The 19,907-nt window shown below is 33.4% G+C and overlaps 1 protein-coding gene across 1 annotated transcript; it reads left to right on the forward strand.

The window, feature by feature from the left end:
- Nucleotides 1–31: 31 nt before the first annotated feature.
- Nucleotides 32–18,620, forward strand: kl-3 (dynein heavy chain 8, axonemal kl-3). Its single transcript, XM_034323268.2, has 65 exons — nucleotides 32–180; nucleotides 260–482; nucleotides 557–708; nucleotides 796–994; nucleotides 1,075–1,235; nucleotides 1,298–1,474; nucleotides 1,536–1,757; nucleotides 1,826–1,927; nucleotides 2,004–2,150; nucleotides 2,222–2,496; nucleotides 2,560–2,899; nucleotides 2,971–3,197; nucleotides 3,261–3,745; nucleotides 3,826–3,985; nucleotides 4,053–4,261; nucleotides 4,343–4,467; nucleotides 4,554–4,734; nucleotides 4,804–5,141; nucleotides 5,217–5,380; nucleotides 5,439–5,693; nucleotides 5,761–6,001; nucleotides 6,080–6,279; nucleotides 6,363–6,534; nucleotides 6,599–6,744; nucleotides 6,809–6,947; nucleotides 7,010–7,240; nucleotides 7,299–7,504; nucleotides 7,578–7,798; nucleotides 7,879–8,303; nucleotides 8,385–8,605; nucleotides 8,677–8,860; nucleotides 8,923–9,063; nucleotides 9,140–9,487; nucleotides 9,555–9,747; nucleotides 9,821–9,966; nucleotides 10,030–10,228; nucleotides 10,299–10,417; nucleotides 10,482–10,818; nucleotides 10,880–11,150; nucleotides 11,206–11,406; nucleotides 11,469–11,714; nucleotides 11,789–12,107; nucleotides 12,201–12,427; nucleotides 12,488–12,710; nucleotides 12,781–12,957; nucleotides 13,042–13,209; nucleotides 13,287–13,502; nucleotides 13,586–13,723; nucleotides 13,796–14,092; nucleotides 14,163–14,318; nucleotides 14,380–14,535; nucleotides 14,590–14,725; nucleotides 14,786–14,937; nucleotides 15,006–15,259; nucleotides 15,334–15,762; nucleotides 15,836–16,112; nucleotides 16,193–16,379; nucleotides 16,443–16,704; nucleotides 16,765–17,004; nucleotides 17,070–17,237; nucleotides 17,296–17,437; nucleotides 17,500–17,689; nucleotides 17,750–17,871; nucleotides 17,944–18,105; nucleotides 18,427–18,620. The coding sequence occupies exons 1-65, from the start codon at nucleotides 49–51 to the stop codon at nucleotides 18,550–18,552; spliced, it is 13,785 nt and encodes a 4,594-aa protein (XP_034179159.2). The 5' UTR covers nucleotides 32–48; the 3' UTR covers nucleotides 18,553–18,620.
- The last annotated feature ends 1,287 nt before the right edge of the window (nucleotides 18,621–19,907 follow it).

Consider the following 19,907-nt stretch of genomic DNA (forward strand, 5'->3'; position numbering starts at 1 on the left):
ATGCAATGTGACTTTTTGACATTTATGCATTAATTATAATTTAGAATAATGGCACATGTAACTACATATTTTGCATCCCGAGATTATACAAAACCTGCGATTGATCGTCGCATTGCTGAATTATTGAAAAGAAGAATTGGTTTAGAAAGTTTACCCACAGAAACATTAAAAGAACGTCTTGTAAGTTAAACATATAAATCTTTTATATGTTATTTACATTAATAATTGAAGCATTTTATATATCTTCCTGTATATTTAGGAAAAATTTAAAGAGAACCGAAGTGTAAGGCAAGGGTTGTTGAAAGTAACACATAGGCAGGTCCTGGAAGTTGTAGCTTACATTTTAAATATAGATGCTGATCTCCTGGAAGAAGGAGTTATTGATAAAGATGAATACATTAATGTTTTTGATAGTTTCTTTGCTAAAGATGGAAAGCGTGCAATTCTTATTCATTTTCAACCTATGGGACCTCCACCATTTGGTAATATGCTTTATTTAGATATGTATTTTCTTCATCTCAGATATAATTAATATAAAAAATATATATTCCAATAGAATCTGGACGATGGAATCCACAATTTGAGCATGAAAATCAGATGATACGTTGCTGTGTTACTGATGGTTCCACTGAAAAATTTTCTGGCAGATGTGTTATAGTTTACAGAATAAAATCAGACATTGATTTTGAATCTAAACACCTTCTTGAAGTATGTTCTTATATGTATAAAATACATGTATTTATAATTCTTCTTTACTTAAACTGTTAATATTTCTTCTTAACTTAAACATAATAGGAAACATATTATGCATATGCAGAAGCTGACCCTGTATCTCAGAGTGCACTTGCAGCTATGTCAGAGTTAATTTTAAGATTCAATTTACCTGCAATAACAGTTAATACAATGTGGGGTGAATTATCAAAAGCTGAAGCAGGAGAAAAAGTTATAAATAATTTCGTTTGCGATTTTAGAGATTTTTGTGAATTTTTAAGCAGTAAGACATTGAAATTCACCTCTGTATGAAATAAACTATAATTCTAAATAGTATAATTATCATTAATATGTTTCTTTTAGTGACTAAACTAGATCTAGAGAATACAATAAATTTTTATACTGACTGGGAGCTATATAATAAGTACTTAGCAATACCAGAAAATACACAGAATATTAATGATCCAGAAGTTATTCATGCTATAGAAGATAATGTCAGATTATGGATGAAAAGTATGGAACGGGTAAAGTAGTAATTTTTATTTTGAATGCATGGAAGAAACAATAATGCTTATTTTGAACATAGGCTATTGTTGAGAGTCAACAATTACGCCGAGAATCTGAACTTATGGGACCAAATGAAGAACTTAGTTATTGGAGAAGATTACTTGCTCGTTTTTCATCAATTATTGAACATATAAAATCTCCTTCTACTCAAAGATATATAGACTTCTTAACTAGGGTGAACTCAAAACATATGAAGGTACATTTATCTATAAACTTCTTTCTGCTGAATTAATAAGTACCTTACATATCATATCTAGAAATGGAAAATGTTGGAAAATCATGTCAAAACGATACAAATTCTTGCACAAGATAATGTGAAGTATTTATATGCATTGGAAAAATTTACTCAGCCATTATATAGACTTGATCCTACACAAATGGGAAAATATTTACCTCCTCTTATGTATGCTATACGAATGATCTATGCTACTTCACGATTTTTTAATACAAGGAGAATGGTTACAGCAGTTTTTGTAAAGGTATTACAATAAATATAGTGAATATTTTATTGACTACAACATTTAATTTACATTATTATTAATTTCAGATGACAAATCAAATGATTTTAGCATGTAAAGCTTATCTAACTGACAATGGCAAAATAAATATTTGGAATGAATCCAAATCTGTTATGATATCCAAAATAAAGGCATATATTTGTATATTTAAGATGAATTTTAAGTAATTATAGCGATAAAATGTTTATTATTATATTTCTCTTACAGGATTGTACAAAATTATGCGATCAGTATTATGAATATTATAATGACATGTGCAAACAAGTTAAAGAATCTGCTGATGAAAAACCTTTTGAAGTATCAGAAATGTATGTTTTCGGAAAATTTAATACATTTAAATCACGAATAATAAAAGTTAGTAACATTTTACTATGATAGTAATATTGTTATTTACTATAATTACGAATAAATTAATTATATTTCAGATTATGGATGTTTTTCAAACAGCATTAACATATCTAATTCTTTATAGTTCTGCAATACAGGGAATAGATACGTTTGCAAACAAATTCTTCAGTTTTTTTCAGCATATTTCATCGCAAAATTATGATCCATTAAATCACAGGAAACCGTACTTTGATGCTGACTATGATAAATTTAAGAAAGATGTAGAAGAAACAGAAATTGAATTAAGAAATTTCTTTTATAAATGCGTGTCAGAAACTCCTAACATAACAGAAGCATTAAGAGTAGTAGCAAGGTAATTGTTATATATAATATTTATTATTGATAATAGCGCATTTATATTATACAATTGATATAGATTTGAAAAGCTGAAGTTTAAACATTTGAGAATTGATAGAAAGTACTTGGAACTTATTGTATTGTTTCAAAAAGAAATCGAAGATGTACGAGATAGATACAACGAGGACAGATCAGATCCACCGCTACCACGAAATATTCCACCTATTGCTGGTCGAATTTTATGGATTCGACAGCTTTACCGGCGTGTCGAAGAACCGATGGAAATATATAAAAAATGTATAAGAGTACTTAGCCATGATCGTATGCAGAAATGTATTAAGATTTACAATGCTTTAATCAATGTCTTTATACATTATGAATTAATATACCATAAAGCATGGTATGATTCATCCGAAATTGTAGGTATAATTATCGCTATATAAATAGTAAACTAATGATCATTTGAATCATCGCTTATTGCAATTTAAAGGTTCGATTAGCATTAGCTTCACCTTTACTTATACGGCATCCAGATACAAATAAATATCACTTAAATTTTGATTCTTATATTATTGAAGTGATACGTGAGTCAGAACACATGGCTAGATTTAACTTAGAAATACCGGACTTTATACAGATCATAACATTCTGTAAAGATAAAATTTTTTCATCCTATGAAACTGTGAAACAATTAGTCGAAGAAAATAATGCATTGAGGTAAAAGTCTGACATGGTTTCTTCTCAGGAACGAAAAGAATTAATCTTTGTCCTGAATTTCAGGCGAAAAATTCCAACATTGTTTCTAAATTTGATAAAAAGTGTTCTTGTTAATCTTGAGATTGCTTTTCAACCCTGTCTATCAGTGGTAACATGGACAAGTTTGAATATCTCTGAATCATGTGAAGAAATAAAAAAAGCTATTCGATCTATGCAAGTCTTTGTAAAAGAGATAACAGACATGAAGGAGGCAAGAGTTGATGAAATCTTTGAGTCTATTGCAGATGCTATATTAGTGAAACTTAATGGTCAACCAAAACCTCCAACACAGTTATTGGATGATAATATTGCTTTTGGAAGTACAGTTGCTTCTGACATCGAAATAAAATCGTCAGCAGCAGAAAAAGCTGTTATAACAATTATTAATAAATTTATGGACTACATAATTGATGAGTCCGTTCAAAATGTAAAGTATAATTGGATGGATCCAGAGAAAGTGTATAAATATGCCTCAGAGACTAAATTAACAAAAGGGAAATATGAACCAGGTATATACATTTTATTATCAGTTTCAAATATTTTTAATAACAAACGAATAATGTTCTATAGCTGTTATAAATAATTGTAGGTTTTGCTCCCATTGAAAGAACACACAAAGTTCAAATAAATAAAGTTCATAATGATTGCATGGAATTATTTGCATATTTTCACGGTAAACTTATAGAAGCTTTAGTAAAATGCACTAGGAATTCCTTTGAATTGTTAAAGAAAAAGGTCATAGTTTTAAGGTTCGTGCAACTGCGGTTGAAATTTTTGAATTTCCCGTTTATGTTCTTTTTACATTAATAATTGCAGTTCTTCGGCGAATGGTGACAACGATACAAGAGAAAAATCTCCAATTCTGTTAACTACATTTGTTCTGCAAATACCAAATATTGTAATAGTACCTCCGATAGAAGAACTACAACATTACTTTGGGAAATTAGTGATTACCGTTTTAGAGAACCATACAAAAATTATTACTTGGGGACAGCGTTATTCAACTACAGACAAAACAAACTCTGGTATTTAAAATTAATCATTCCTAGCAGTAATGTTGATAGCAAATTGTTTATATAAAATTTATTTTATATCCTTTCATTTAGTAGATAATAGAACACTTAAGAACTACTACGATACGATTTCTGATCATAAAGAAATAGTTCGCGCTGTAATGAGTTTACAAGGCGCAATTTTAGCAGTAAAGGATGATGTAGCGCAAATCGGCAATGTATACACGTTTCTTGTTCTTCTTCTTATTTTATAATAGATAGATGCAATATTTGACTTTTACTTTATAAATTAATTTTATAATAGATGTATTTACGATTCTCATTCATATGGTCTGAAGATAGAAGTAAAATCATCCAGAGTTTTGTTAATTCTGAACCAATTTCTCAAGAGATTAAAGAAAAATTTATAGAATACAATGACTTAATTTCCGAAATTGAAAAATTGCCGAACAAGCACATAGTCGGTCCTATAGAAATTAACATGGGTAACTAATTGGCGTGTCATGATTGCCATGTCGATGATCAAACTTTCTAATTAACTTAATATGTTTCAGAAAAATTAAAATTTGCACTTTTAGTTGAAGCACGTACATGGAAAACATTATTAGGTCAAGTGTTGTCTAGTACATATAAAGCAAAATTAAAAAGGATTACTGATTACATCAACGAGAAGAATAAGGTTCTAGCGAGAGAAATAAAGGACTTAGAAGATGTAAGGGTCGCCATGAAATGTTTAGCCGAAATAAGAGACGATTTTATATCATTGGACATGGAATTAATATTGATAGACGAAACGTACAATTTAATGGCAAAATTTAACATCCCTATATCAAAAGAAGAACAAGATATCGTGGACAGTCTACGATACAATTTTACAAATATGTTAAACACGGTATTGACCATAAAGATCAGCATCGTTATTTATTTTATACCATATTATATTTAATAAAATGTTATATATCATAAGGCTAAACAAGTACAAGCAAAAATATGCGAAATGCAAGAGCCACTGAAGAAAGAATTAACAGACGGTGTAGCAATTCTGAAACAGGATGTGATTAATTTTGATCTTGATTTTGAACTTAATGGTCCGATGGTTGAGGGTATACCAGCTAAAGAAGCAAGTGATAGGTACGATTAATCAACTCTAGTGTTTATTTCAAATAATTTATTATTTTGTCCTTTTTAGACTTATTCTGTTTCAAGGCCGTCTGGAAGAATTGTGGGAAAGGTATGAGACTTACAGTAGCGGAGAAAGTTTATTCGGTATTGAAAGCACGGAATATCCTGCTCTTCATCAGAGAAAGAGAGAAATCAATTTATTACAGAAATTATATAGCTTATATTTGCAAGTGAATCGAACTATCGACAGTTACTTTGAGATACCTTGGTCTGAAATTGATATCGAATCCATAATAACCGAATTAGCTGATTTTCAGAATAGGTAAATTTAAATCGTTGTTACTTCTTCATACCCATTAGCAATAAACTAATTTTGTATTGTATTTCAGATGTCGACGACTACCAAGAGCCATGACAGACTGGCCAGCATATATCGACTTGAAAAAGAAGATCGATGACTTTAACGAGACTTGTCCGCTGCTGGAATTAATGGCAAATAAGGCAATGCAAGAAAGACACTGGGAAAGAATGTCAAAGCTGTGTAAATATAACTTCAACGTTGAATCAGAAAACTTTACATTGGCAAATGTGATGGAGGCACCTCTATTAAAATACAAAGACGATGTTGAGGTATTAATTATAGTCAAAATCAATGAATCCATTCAATTAAATATTATTGCTTTGTTAACTTCATTATGATTCTATCAGGATATATGTATCAGTGCAGTGAAAGAGCAAGATATAGAGAGCAAATTAAAACAAATTATCGCAGAATGGGCTGTTATAAATTTACAGTTTTCCCAGTTCAAGCAACGAGGAGAATTGCTCCTGAAAGGCGTAGAAACAAACGAGATAATATCTCATCTCGAGGATAGCTTGATGGTGATCAGTTCACTTTTAGCAAACCGGTATCAAATTCCATTTTGTCATACAATTGAAATATCGTTAATTCATAAAAGAAAAGTAAATAAATCTTGGATGCTTCCTTTAGATACAACGCGCCTTTTAAAAAAGATATTCAACTATGGCAAAGTAAACTAAGTAACACCTCTGAAATCTTAGCGAAATGGTTGACTGTGCAAAATTTATGGGCCTATTTGGAAGCAGTATTTATTGGTGGCGATATATCGAAGCAATTGCCAGCAGAAGCAAAACGTTTCAATGTAAAAAAGAAAATTTGATTTAAAATTCAGACTCGTATTTGATACGTGTAATTCAATATTTTAGAATATCGATAAAGCTTGGATAAAAATCATGTATCGAGCACGCGAAAAATTGAATGCGGTGGAAACATGTACAGGCGATGAAACAATGGGGCAATTTTTACCACATTTGTTGGAACAATTGGAATCCTGTCAGAAATCTCTTAGCGGGTATTTAAATATATTTGTGTACTTATGGCGAACCTTGATTTAAATTATTTCAATTTCTTCACAGGTATTTGGAAACAAAGAGAAGTGTATTCCCAAGGTTCTGTTTTATATCAGATCCTACATTGCTAGAAATACTCGGTCAAGCAGCCGATTGTCACACTATACAAAATTATCTCGATGGATTCTTTGACAACATAGCAAAGGTGATGTATCCGTGATATTATTCTCTTCTTCTTGGCCTCTTCAACAATTCCTCCACTTGCAGATGGACTTTTCTGAAAAAGAATACGAGAAGATTATAGCCATGTATTCGCGCGAAAAGGAAAAGGTGGTATTAGAAAAAGAGGTTGTATGTACAGGAGGTGTAGAAAACTGGCTGAATACTTTGTTAGTGGCACATCAATTTTCTGTGGGCTGTGTGATCTCGCAAGGGCTGCAAACACTCGATAACGATGACTTTGATATCATACACTTGATAGATAATTCAATTTTACAAGTACATAAGTAAGCTTCTTTTCTTTCTTGAACATCTTCTAAAAGTTAATTTCTCTTAGGTGGGTCTATTAGCTTTACAAGTCCTGTGGACTCGAGATGCTGAGGTAGCACTAAAAACAGCAAAACGGGACAGAGGAGTGATGAAAAGAACTAACGAATGGTTTCTTGACTTGTTAAATAGCCTTATTGAAGTCACTGTTAAAGATTTGACGAAATACGCTAGAGCAAAATATGAGGCTTTAATTACAATTCATGTACATCAAAGGTTGAATAACGATACGATAATCTTGGAAAGGTGGTGATGAAAATAACTTCACGAATTCGTGTAAATTTTATAGGGACATATTCGATGAGCTGTTTCACCATAGAGTCCGCAATATACTCGATTTCGAATGGTTAAAGCAGATCAGATTTTATTATAATCCTGATAACGAAGACATTCCTATTCAAATCACAGATATTGATTTCACTTATCAAAATGAGTTCTTAGGATGCACCGATAGACTGGCTATTACACCTCTTACAGATAGGTGTTACATAACGTTGGCCCAAGCCGTAGGTAAGGTCATTATAGGCTGCTGTATGTTCGCGTAATAATTTTTTTACCAAGATTGTATATTTTTTAAATTATACGTTTAGGTATGAATTTTGGGGGTGCACCCGCGGGTCCAGCAGGTACTGGAAAAACAGAAACCACGAAAGATATGGGGAAGGCTCTTGGAAAATACGTCGTCGTATTTAATTGCTCTGATCAAATGGATTTTCGCGGTCTAGGAAGAATATTTAAAGGATTAGCTATGGCTGGCATATGGGGTTGTTTCGACGAATTCAATCGAATAGATTTACCCGTTTTATCGGTGGCTGCTCAACAAATAGCAATTGTACTCACAGCAAGAAAGGAAAGAAAGACAAAGTTTCTCTTTAGCGACGGTGAAATCTATTATTTGAATTACGAGTTCGGAATCTTCATCACGATGAACCCTGGTTACGCTGGTCGCCAAGAATTGCCAGAAAATTTGAAGATACAATTTAGAAGCGTGGCTATGATGGTCCCTGATAGACAAGTCCGCTATTAATTATTAAAATTAGTAATCACATCTACAAATTCAAATTTGGATGTTCAATTGTTTCAATTGTTCATTTAGATAATTATGCGCGTAAAACTGGCAGCCTGCGGTTTCAAAGAAAACGTTTTATTGTCACGGAAATTTTATACATTGTACAAATTATGCGAAGAGCAACTCAGCAAACAAGTGCATTACGATTTTGGTTTGAGGAATATATTGTCCTGTTTACGAACTCTGGGTGCTCAGAAGCGAGCAAATCCTACTGATTCTGAAGAAACTACTCTGATGAGGGTTTTAAGGTGAAATATGACATCCGTTGAGTTACTTTCAGCAAAGGAAGACATACTAAATGATTAAAATAATATTTTAGAGACATGAATCTGTCGAAGTTAGTAGATGAAGATGAACCTCTGTTCATGTCTCTCATCGATGATATGTTCCCAGGAATTAAACTCAGAGTTCAAACGTACAAAGATTTACAAAAGGCGATTGCAAATGCAACTGTTGCACTTGGTATAACGAATCACGCCGAGTGGAACTTAAAAGTAGTTCAAGTATGTTTTATAGTTTACTTTCTCAATTAGTTCAGAATGACAATATTCTTCTTTATTCAAAGCTCTACGAAACCTCTCTTGTTCGTCATGGTTTGATGGTGCTTGGACCAACGGGAGCTGGAAAAACGCAGTGTATGTGGACGCTTATGAGAGCCTTGACAGAAATGGGTATGCCGCACAAAGAAGTTAGAATGAATCCCAAAGTAAGTTACTTCTTTTAACGTCCAAACCTCGCTGTCAAGAGGTTCAATTTGTTCAATTTTAAGAATTTTTTCACAGGCCATAACTGCGTCCCAAATGTTTGGAAGGCTTGATGTAGCGACAAACGACTGGACTGATGGAATATTTTCCACTATATGGAGAAGATCCACACATACAAAGAAAAATGAAAATCTATGGATGGTTCTGGATGGACCTGTAGACGCAGTATGGATTGAGAACCTTAATTCTGTCTTGGATGACAATAAAACATTAACTTTAGCTAATGGTGATCGTATAATCATGGCGTCGAACAGTAAATTAGTCTTTGAGCCTGATAACGTTGATAATGCATCACCGGCTACGGTATCACGTATGGGAATGGTGTTCATGAGTGCTTCCGTGTTAAAGTGGAGTCCTATTTTAGAGGTATATCACTTTAAGAGTTGTGAACCATGTATCAGTATTAAATATTGTTCATTTGGTTAATCGTTAGGGGTGGTTCAAAAAACGACCACCTGCGGAGGTAGATGTATTGCGTGGGTTCTTTAACAAAATATACAACGATGCTCATACATTTGTTCAAACAAAGCTTCCAGTAAAAATGGTTCTTTTAGAAGCTATATACATAAGACAATGCATAGATTTATTGGAGGGTTTGCTCGGTAAAAGTGATAACCATGATTCAAGTATGTTGCCTACTTCTTTTATAATTGTGAGTCATTATACACAAATCCTTTATCTGCCATCTATTACTTTCAGAGATATTGTCAGATCATCATATTGAAAAAATATTCCTGTTTTCACTTATGTGGAGTTTAGGAGCGGTGTTAGAATTAGAGGAACGTAACATGTTACAGGACTTTTGTGTTCGTCACGAATCAAAATGTCATTGGCCCCACTGTCAGGTAATTGTACATGGGATAATAATTTAATGAAGAAATAGGAATAGTTGCCATAATTCATTATAGGAAGACGAAACTATCTTTGAGTACTTGGTATCGGATGACGGACATTGGATACATTGGTCTAAAAAGGTCCCAGAGTTTACATATCCATCAGATGAAGTTCTGAATTATTATTCAATTCTGGTTCCAAACATAGATAATACGAGAACGTTGTTTTTAATCGATACTATTGCAAAGCAGAAGAAGGCTGTACTATTGATAGGTATGAAGTTTAAGTATAATTCATTTCAAGTTGAAAATTAATCTACCCTGTTTTCTTATTAACATTTTAGGAGAACAGGGTACGGCGAAAACTGTAATGATTAAAGGTTACATGGCCAATTACGATCCCGAAGAGCATTTGTATAAATCATTTAGTTTTTCTTCAGCCTCTACGCCCAACATGGTTCAGGTAGCTTTACTTTTATACACAACTTAGTAAATAAAATTTAATGATCTTGCATAAAATTATGCAGCGTGTATTTGAGAGTTATGTGGAGAAAAGAGTCGGAAATACCTATGGACCTCCAGGTAGTCGCAAGATGACCATCTTTATCGACGATATAAACATGCCAGAAATAAATGAATGGGGTGATCAAATTACGAACGAGATTGTTCGTCAATTGATGGAATACGGAGGCTTTTATTCGTTAGATAAGCCGGGTGATTTTTGTATTTTACAAGAAATTCAGTTAATCGCTGCCATGATTCACCCAGGCGGTGGTAGAAACGATATCCCCCCGAGATTGAAAAGACAATTTAACATATTTAATTGTACACTACCTTCAAATAAATCAATGGATACGATTTTCAGTAAGTGCACCATCTATGGAGTCGTTGGAAAGTTCTTTAACAATTATTTAACAATTTAAAGGATCCATTGGTGAAGGATACTTCTGCAGCAGCAGATTTGAAGAAATTATCGTGAACTTCTTACCAAAATTGGTACCTTTGACTAGGGTGTTATGGCAGCAGACCAAGTTGAAGATGCTGCCAACACCAGCAAAGTTTCATTACGTTTTTAATCTAAGAGATCTATCTCGAATTTGGGAAGGTATACTCAGAATCGAGAGAGCTGAATGCGACTCTGTAACCCGACTGCTGAAGCTTTGGGAACACGAGTGTACTCGTGTAATCGCTGATCGGTTGGTTACCATTTTCACTTAACTCAACATACAATAACTTCCTTTCATTTGTTAGATTTACATCGAGTACAGACACCCAGTGGTTTCAAGCCACGTTAAGACGCACAGCTGAGAAGATGTTAGGTTCCGATTTTAGTTATTACATTGCCACTGAAACTTATTTTGTCAACTTCCTGCGTGAACCACCGGAACCCACCGGGGACGAGCCAGACGATTTTGTATTAGAAGCGCCGAAAATCTACGAAGAAATACCAAGGTATAATTTAATCCTAAGTTATCTTCAATTATCCATTTTCGTTCGTTTTCTTCTTTTTATAGTTATGATGCTGTGATCGCGAAAGTTCGTCAAAACATGGATCAATTCAACGAGTATATTCGTGGAATGCAACTTGATTTAGTGTTCTTCCACGATGCACTTGTGCATCTGATTCGTATATCGAGAATCCTTGGTGTTCCCAGAAGCAATGCAATGCTCGTAGGTATTGGAGGATCAGGCAAACAGAGTCTAACACGTTTGGCTTCTTTTATTGCCGGTTTTAGTTTCTTCCAAATAACGTTAACCAGGTAATTAGTGAAGGAGCAATAGAAATAAATATAGCCTATGATAACAGCATCTAATATGATCATTTTGTCTTTAGGAGTTACAATGTTGGAAGTTTAATAGAGGATCTGCGGAAGGTTTACCATGCAGCGGGTACAGGGAGCAGAGGGCAGACGTTTATATTCACCGACAACGAAATAAAAGAAGAAGCTTTTCTAGAATACATCAACAATATTCTAAGTGTCGGGGAAGTTGCAAATCTCTTCCCTCCTGATGAACTTGACGAAGTCGTAACAGAATCCATTCCATTGATGAAGATTGACGATCCAAGGTGTCCACCGACGCCGGATAATCTTTATCGTTATTTTATATCACGCGCACGAAATCAATTGCACGTAGTTCTTTGCTTCTCACCAGTGAGTAACTTTATTATTTGATCTTAGGACGTTTGATGAAGTTATTGGAAGCAAATAGAAAGTCGTGGAAATTTTATTTAACAATTTTAACAGGTTGGAGAGAAATTCAGATCTCGGGCATTAAAGTTCCCTGCCCTGATATCTGGCTGTACAATTAATTGGTTTTGGAAATGGCCAAGAGATGCATTATATGAAGTGAGTAATCACTTTTTGGAAAAGTACAAGGTGATATGCACTCCAGAAATAAAGCGTCAATTAATTGAAGTTATGGGAGACATACAAGATGATGTTAACGATACTTGCATGAAATACTTTGATAGGTAACATTATATTGAATTATTAAAATTCATTGCATGCACACATATATATTTGCTTTCCAGATTTCGAAGAGAGACATACGTTACTCCAAAATCATTTCTTACATTTTTGGTTGGATACAAGATACTATACAAACAACGTTTGGACAATATTAACATGCTTGCTTTCCGTATGAGCAGTGGTTTGAACAAATTAGTGGATGCTGCGGCTCAGGTCGATGAATTGCGAAAGGTCTTAGAAAAGAATCAGCAGGAAATCGCGGAAAAGAACGTGCAAGTGGAAGCTGTTCGTAGATTTCTTCATTAATAAATTGAATTTAATTAAGTATCGTCCACTTTAATCACGCTGTTTGTAGATTCTAGTCACTGTTAATCAGAAGAAAAGCGAAGCAGAGACAGTGAAAGCAAAAGTTCAAGTTTCCAAAGAAGAGGCTGAGACCATCTTAAAAGTAATCGCGAAAGAAAAGTCTGCAGCGGAACAGAAATTGAAAGCTGCTGAACCTGCGTTGCTTGCAGCAGAATCTGCATTACAGGTCAGCCCTGTTTTCACAATTATTGATCTGGATTTTTATAAAATCGTACTGCATTTTCTAAACCCATTAAAATAACGTTTGTAGACTATAAAAGCTGCTGATATTGCTACCGTTCGAAAACTAGGAAAACCACCTTACTTAATTACTCTTATAATGGATTGTGTGATAATATTGTTTGGAAGAAAATTAGAACCAGTTAAACCTGACTATGATCGGCAATTTTTAACGCCTTCTTGGCCAGAAGCTTTAAAAGTATCGTCTTTTGTTTTTGAATGAATTAGAGCGATATTTGAAGTTCAAGATAGTGATTTTAACTATCATGTTTGAAGGTGATGGCTGATACAAGGTTTCTGTACAATTTGCAAAATTTTCCGAAGGATAACATCAACGCAGAAACTGTTGATTTAATGCAACCTTATTTAAGTTATCATTTGTACACTTATGAGGCTGCAAAGCAGGCTTGCGGAAATGTTGCTGGTCTTATTCAGTGGACTATTTCGATGGTTACATTTTATGGGATAAATAAAGATGTTCTTCCTTTGAAAGTAACTTCTATTCTACCTAGAAAAATAAAATATAACTCTATAGCCAGTGTTCATAGTTAGACTAACGATTTTGTTGATCACAGGCGAATTTAGCTGTTCAAGAAAGCAAATACGAGAAAGCGAATCGAAACTTGTCGGAAGCTGAAAGTCTTTTGAAAGCCAAAGATGAAGATTTGAAAGTGGTACAACAAGAATATGATGGAGTGATGGAGGAGCGTCAAGTAATTTACTAAACACATGTGAATAATGAAATTGATACTACAGATAATATTCAATGAGGTGTATTTTGTTAGAAAATAGTTGATCTAGCTGAAATTTGCCAAGCAAAAACAGATACAGCGACTGCAATGATCGAAGGACTTTCGGGTGAAAGGGTCAGATGGACCGAACAACTGGCTACGTTTAAATCAGAAACTGATCGTCTTGTTGGAGACATTTTGATTCTAGTCGGTTTCTTGTGCTATTGTGGACCCTTTAATCAGGAATTTAGAAATCTATTACAGCGACGGTGGTTTGACTTCATTCAAGCTCGAAAAATTCCAATTTCTCTCACAATCAATATTACGAATTCTTTAATCGATACTGCTACAGTGAGTAGTATATTAAATATTTAATACTCGGGATAATACATAAAGCTGTATCTCTGTATTTTATTTAAAGATCGGAGAATGGAGTTTGCAAGGCCTACCGACAGATGATTTATCCATTCAAAATGGAATCATAGTAACGAGAGCAAATAGATACCCTCTTTTAATAGATCCTCAATTGCAAGGTAAAGCGTGGATTAAGAACAAAGAGGAAGACTTTTCTTTGCAGGTAGATTCTTTAATTCTCATGCTTATTGAAATAATTTATTTATTGTAATGTTTTATTTCAGGTAACACTTATTACACACAAGTATTTTAGAAATCATTTAGAAGATTGTGTTTCTCTTGGTCGTCCTTTGCTTATTGAAAATGTGGGAGAAGAGTTAGATCCAGTGTTAGATAACTTACTAGAGAAAAATTTCATAAAGATAGGAACCTCGTTAAAGGTATAGTATTTGTACTCGTATTGTAATAAAAATATAAATTGATTATTTCAACAGGTCAAATTAGGAGATAAAGAAGTGGATATCCATCAGGATTTCAGACTTTATATCACCACAAAATTGCCAAATCCATCATACAGCCCAGAGATATTTGCTCGTACTGCTATAATTGATTTTACTGTTACCATCAAAGGTATTTAATTTACTTGCAATTTTCTTTTATATACATATCAATGCTTATTTGTACTTATAGGATTAGAAGACCAATTATTAGGAAGAGTGATATTAACTGAAAAGAAAGAACTCGAAACGGAGAAGACACAATTGATAGCAGATGTATCTGCAAATAATAGAAAGATTAAAGAATTGGAAGCTAATCTGCTACATAAATTAACCATTGTGGAGGTATATCAGTTCATGTTACAAGAACATTGTAAACTGTATATAATCATTTTAATTTCATTTACGTTCAGGGTCCCTTGATAGAAGATGTAGAATTAATGTCGGTATTAAACATTACGAAACAAACGGCAGCCGAGATAAACGAGAAGTTAAATATCGCAAAAGATACGGAATTAAGAATTGACACCGCACGAGAAGAATTTAGGCCTGTCGCAACACGTGGCAGTGTTCTATACTTTTTAATTTGCGATATGACTCTGGTCAATTGCATGTATCAAACTTCGCTCGTGCAATTTTTAGAACGTTTTGATATTTCTATGGAAAGGTATGCATTATACTTGTTCAGTTAATTTACAATCAATTAGCCCTGATGAACTTGAAAGTGTTCGTTTATTTTAGATCCGAGAAGAGTCCAGTTAATCAGAGAAGAATAGTTTATATCATTGAATATCTCACGTATGAAATATTCAGATACAAAGCGCGAGGTCTTTATCAGATACATAAATATATGTTCAGCTTGTTAATGACACTGAAGATCGATCTACAGCGTGAGGCTATTACTTATGATGAATTTCAGTATCTCATCAAAGGCGGTGCGGCTTTAGATTTAAATAATGTTACACCAAAACCTTGCAAATGGATTTCTGATGTCAGCTGGCTCAATTTAGTCGCGCTTTCTTCTTTGAGACAGTTTCAATACATTGTTTCTCAAGTACCAGCTTCTGAGAAACTTTGGAAAAGTTGGTTTGATAAACCGGCCCCAGAAGAAGAAGTGATACCAAATGGATATAATAATTTGGATACTTTTCGACGCTTATTGTTAATAAGGTTGATTTAAATTCGTCATTTATTTATTGTACGAGTGCCAGATTGCTTTGTATTTAATGCTTACAATTTATAGAGCTTGGTGCATGGACAGAACGTTATCACAATCACGAAAGTATATCGCCCATTCATTAGGAGAAAAATATGCGGAACCTGTTATTACTCGTTTGGATATAATGCACAGTGAATCAAGGCCAGATACACCAATGATTTGCTTCCTAAGTATGGGGTCGGATCCGACTCCTGGTATCGAACAACTTGCTAGGAGATTGGAGGTTCGATGCAAAAGTATTTCAATGGGTCAAGGACAGGAAGTTCATGCGCGGAAATTGCTTCAAAGCGCCAAAACTGAAGTTTGTTTATTTATATGAATAGTACAAGAGAATTTGAAATTGACACCGTAGATTTGAACAACGTGTAAAAAATGTTTCAGGGTTACTGGGCATTATGTCAAAATTGTCATTTAGGTTTAGAATACATGGAAGAATTGATTCTTTTTATTTCGGAGATGGAGGATCCAGATCCTAATTTTCGTATATGGATCACTACAGAACCCCATAAACAATTTCCAATATCTCTTCTTCAAATGTCCATAAAATATACTTATGAACCTCCACAAGGTACATATCTATTTTTTCAAATTGGTATTTTATACTATAAATGTATGTATTGTTTGATTGTAGGGGTACGAGCCGGTTTGCTTTCTACGTATAGTGGGATGAATCAAGACATGCTAGATCAGTGTGATGCTCCACAATATATACCAATTATATATACAGTATCATTTTTGCATACTGTTGTTCAAGAACGACGAAAATTTGGACCTCTCGGTTGGAATATACCATACGAATTTAATCTGTCCGATTGGTTGGCATCTTGCATATTCATTAACAACCATTTGAATGATGCTGACATAAAACAAGGAATTAGTTGGCAGACTGTTAGGTAAAAGAAAAACTGGCTTGACAAATAGTTCGGCTGATAATAGGTCTACTTAATTTTTAGATATATGATAGGAGAGGTGCAATACGGAGGACGTGTCACAGATGACTATGACAAAAGATTATTAAACACATTTACCAAAATTTGGTTCTCAGAGGCACTATTTTCTGAGGATTTTGTATTCTACAAAGGATATTCAGTCCTTGTTTATAAGCAAGTTACAGATTACTTGAAGGTAGTAGAAGAAATGGCTTCTATAGATCCACCTCAAGTTTATGGTTTGCATCCTAATGCAGATATTACGTGAGTAATGTTTCTTTAGTTTAGTTAACTTATTTAAATTACTGAAAATATTAACACAATTACAGATATCAAGCAAGTACTACACAAACTGTATTAGATACAATAATGTCTGTGCAACCGAAAGAGGCGGGCGCTGAGGGTGGTGAATCTAGAGAAGCACTTGTAACCAGACAATCAAAGGATATGCTAGAAAAATTACCACCACCTTATGATCCATTTGAAGTAAAATATAGGTCGGTTTTGAAGCATTTCTTGTAGTTCTACTAACTAATTCAAATTGCAATATTATAGATTACAGATATTAGGTAGTACAGCACCAATGAATATTTTCTTAAAGCAAGAAATTGATAGAATAGAAGTAGTTATTGAACTTGTGAATAAGATGCTCAACAATCTTCTACTTGCCATAGAAGGTGTTATAATAATGAGTGAGGTAATGTTTTTTAAATTATTGTATACACAATGGAACGAACTTAAACATATGAACACATTTAGGAATTGAGAGATGCTCTTGATAATATATATGATGCCAGGATACCAAAAGCATGGAAAGCTAAGTCATGGGAATCTTCCACTCTTGGGTTTTGGTTTACTGAACTATTAGATAGAAATAAGCAATTTTCTACTTGGTTGAATAGTGGAAGGCCTGTCAAATTCTGGATGACCGGATTCTTCAATCCTCAAGGTATATAATTACTAATAAATTATATTTATGCACCAATACATTATACCTTTTGTTGCATAGGATTTCTTACTGCAATGCGTCAGGAAGTAACAAGAGCTCATAAAGGATGGGCTCTAGACAATGTTACATTACATAATGATGTTTTACGATATTCAGTAGAAGAAATAAAGACCCCACCTCACGTATGTTATATGAGACGTTATTATTAAACAGGAGATGTTACTAATAAATAAAAAATTGTTGGTATATTTTAGGAGGGAGTATATGTGTATGGATTATACCTTGAAGGGGCTGGTTGGGATAAAAGAAACAATATATTATGTGAATCAGCAAATAAAGTTTTATACGTGTTAATGCCTGTGATTCATATTTTTGCCTTGTACAACCTTCCAGATAAAGACCCAAAATTATATCAGGTATATATGTAATTATTAATTTATTTAACACGTTTTTATTAACTCACTTTCTTGTCTGACTAAAAAGCAGAAAATAATTATTTAAATAAAAAAAATTTTTAATATACCACGTTTTTAAGACGGACTGAAAAGTCCGTCACTAAAGCCATAGCTATTAAAAATTCACAATCACAGATTTTCAGGACTATCTGTATGGGGTTAGAAATCTGTATGGAGCTAGGAAAAATTATTTTATATTTTTTAGTCCGTCTTAAAAACGTGGTATATTAAAAAATTTTTTTTATTTAAATATAGTTCATTAACATTGTTTCGACTTCACAGTGTCCAGTGTATACAAAGCCAAGTAGAACATACATGCTATTAGTAACACCATTATGGTTACAAACAAAAAGACCACCCGATTTTTGGATTATACGCGGAGTTGCATTACTATGCGATGTTAAATAATTGAATGAGAAAGTAATTAAGAACAAAATAATTATGAACCATTCTAAATTCATGTACATTTAGTTAAAATAAATAATACGCATTTTAAGAACTTCATGAATTTTTAAATTTAAATTCAAACAAGATATATTGCGCGCCACCTGTAACGCATGCGCGTGCTTTCGCATTTCCGGTTTGGACGCGCGACAGTTAGCAGGTACTCCCGTTATTGGTTGTTTAATTTGTGATTAGTGATTAAAACTACATTAGTTTTATCGAAACTTGTTAAATAATCGTTCGTTTATTTGTTGAGCGTGTAAAGCAATGCGAAATATTTAGTTTTGAAGAGGAAAGTGTCTGAAACGGTGCTAGATGTACAATCCGCCTGCAGGATGAGCGTCCTACCATGGTGAGTCTATCTTTCACTTGAATTTTTCCATAGAAAACATGTATTTGTTGTTTCATATGCACTGTATTGTTAATGACATTGTGTGCAATACTTTTATCTGCTTAAAAATGATTGTAACAATGCATTTATAAATTGAGTACGAAATTCGAATCAAGCCGACGCCATCGGTGCATTTCATTGAATCTACACAAGATGGCGGGCCCTCCCTGCTCAATTTAAAAAAGGGAACTTTATTCGCGTTATCAAAGCAGTATTCTGTAGCATTCGTATTACGCTCTTTTCCGTTAGATGACGCTAGTATACCTTTTTAATTTATAAAAAGCGTCTGCTTGATGTTTATTTTTCAAACTTTGTACGTTGCAATTTTATTAATTATTCCCATTGCGTAATTCGTTATTTTGCAATTAAAAATCACTTAATTACAATATATATGTTATCAGCAATGTATGAAAAACAGGTATTGTATAGAATGCTTAGGAAATATCGATTTTAATCCTGATATAAATATGTAAACAATATTAATTTTCCTCTTAATTAAAATTTTTAATTTAAAGACTTTTCAAGATTTCTTCTTACTTTACTGACTTTTAGAATAATTATTTTGCAAAATCCTTACAATGTCTAGGAAAAGTTTATATAATATTAAAATAATTCAGATACTTCATACTTTACCCAAAAATGCCAGGCATTCCATATATTGCCTACATGTATGTACATACACACTTCATTTATTTTATTTCTTTTATCAACTCGTTTCGTTTAATTAATAACAGAACATCAAAAGTTCAGGAGGTATCAATGTAGTTTCCCTCGAGGTGATATTCCACAACCCAAAATATCGAATTCTTTGTTTCCTATAATCTCATTCTGTCGTTTCTAATTCTAACCCGAGTCCAGTAAAACCGATCGATGAGAAATGATCGTAATAATTCGAATGCTAGCCAATCGAGTTGTCTGATCCTGCTCA

This window comes from Osmia lignaria, chromosome 11, assembly GCF_051020975.1.
Source record: "Osmia lignaria lignaria isolate PbOS001 chromosome 11, iyOsmLign1, whole genome shotgun sequence".
In the NCBI taxonomy this organism is placed as follows: domain Eukaryota; kingdom Metazoa; phylum Arthropoda; class Insecta; order Hymenoptera; family Megachilidae; genus Osmia; species Osmia lignaria.

What these genes read in the sequence shown, in the direction of transcription:
- kl-3 (XM_034323268.2), top strand. Translation starts at nt 49, where the DNA reads ATGGCACATGTAACTACATATTTTGCATCCCGAGATTATACAAAACCT. An exon ending in TAGATAATTCAATTTTACAA is followed by an intron (nt 7,241 to 7,298) that starts GTACATAAGTAA and finishes AATTTCTCTTAG; the next exon opens with GTGGGTCTATTAGCTTTACA. An exon ending in ATTAGTTGGCAGACTGTTAG is followed by an intron (nt 16,705 to 16,764) that starts GTAAAAGAAAAA and finishes CTTAATTTTTAG; the next exon opens with ATATATGATAGGAGAGGTGC.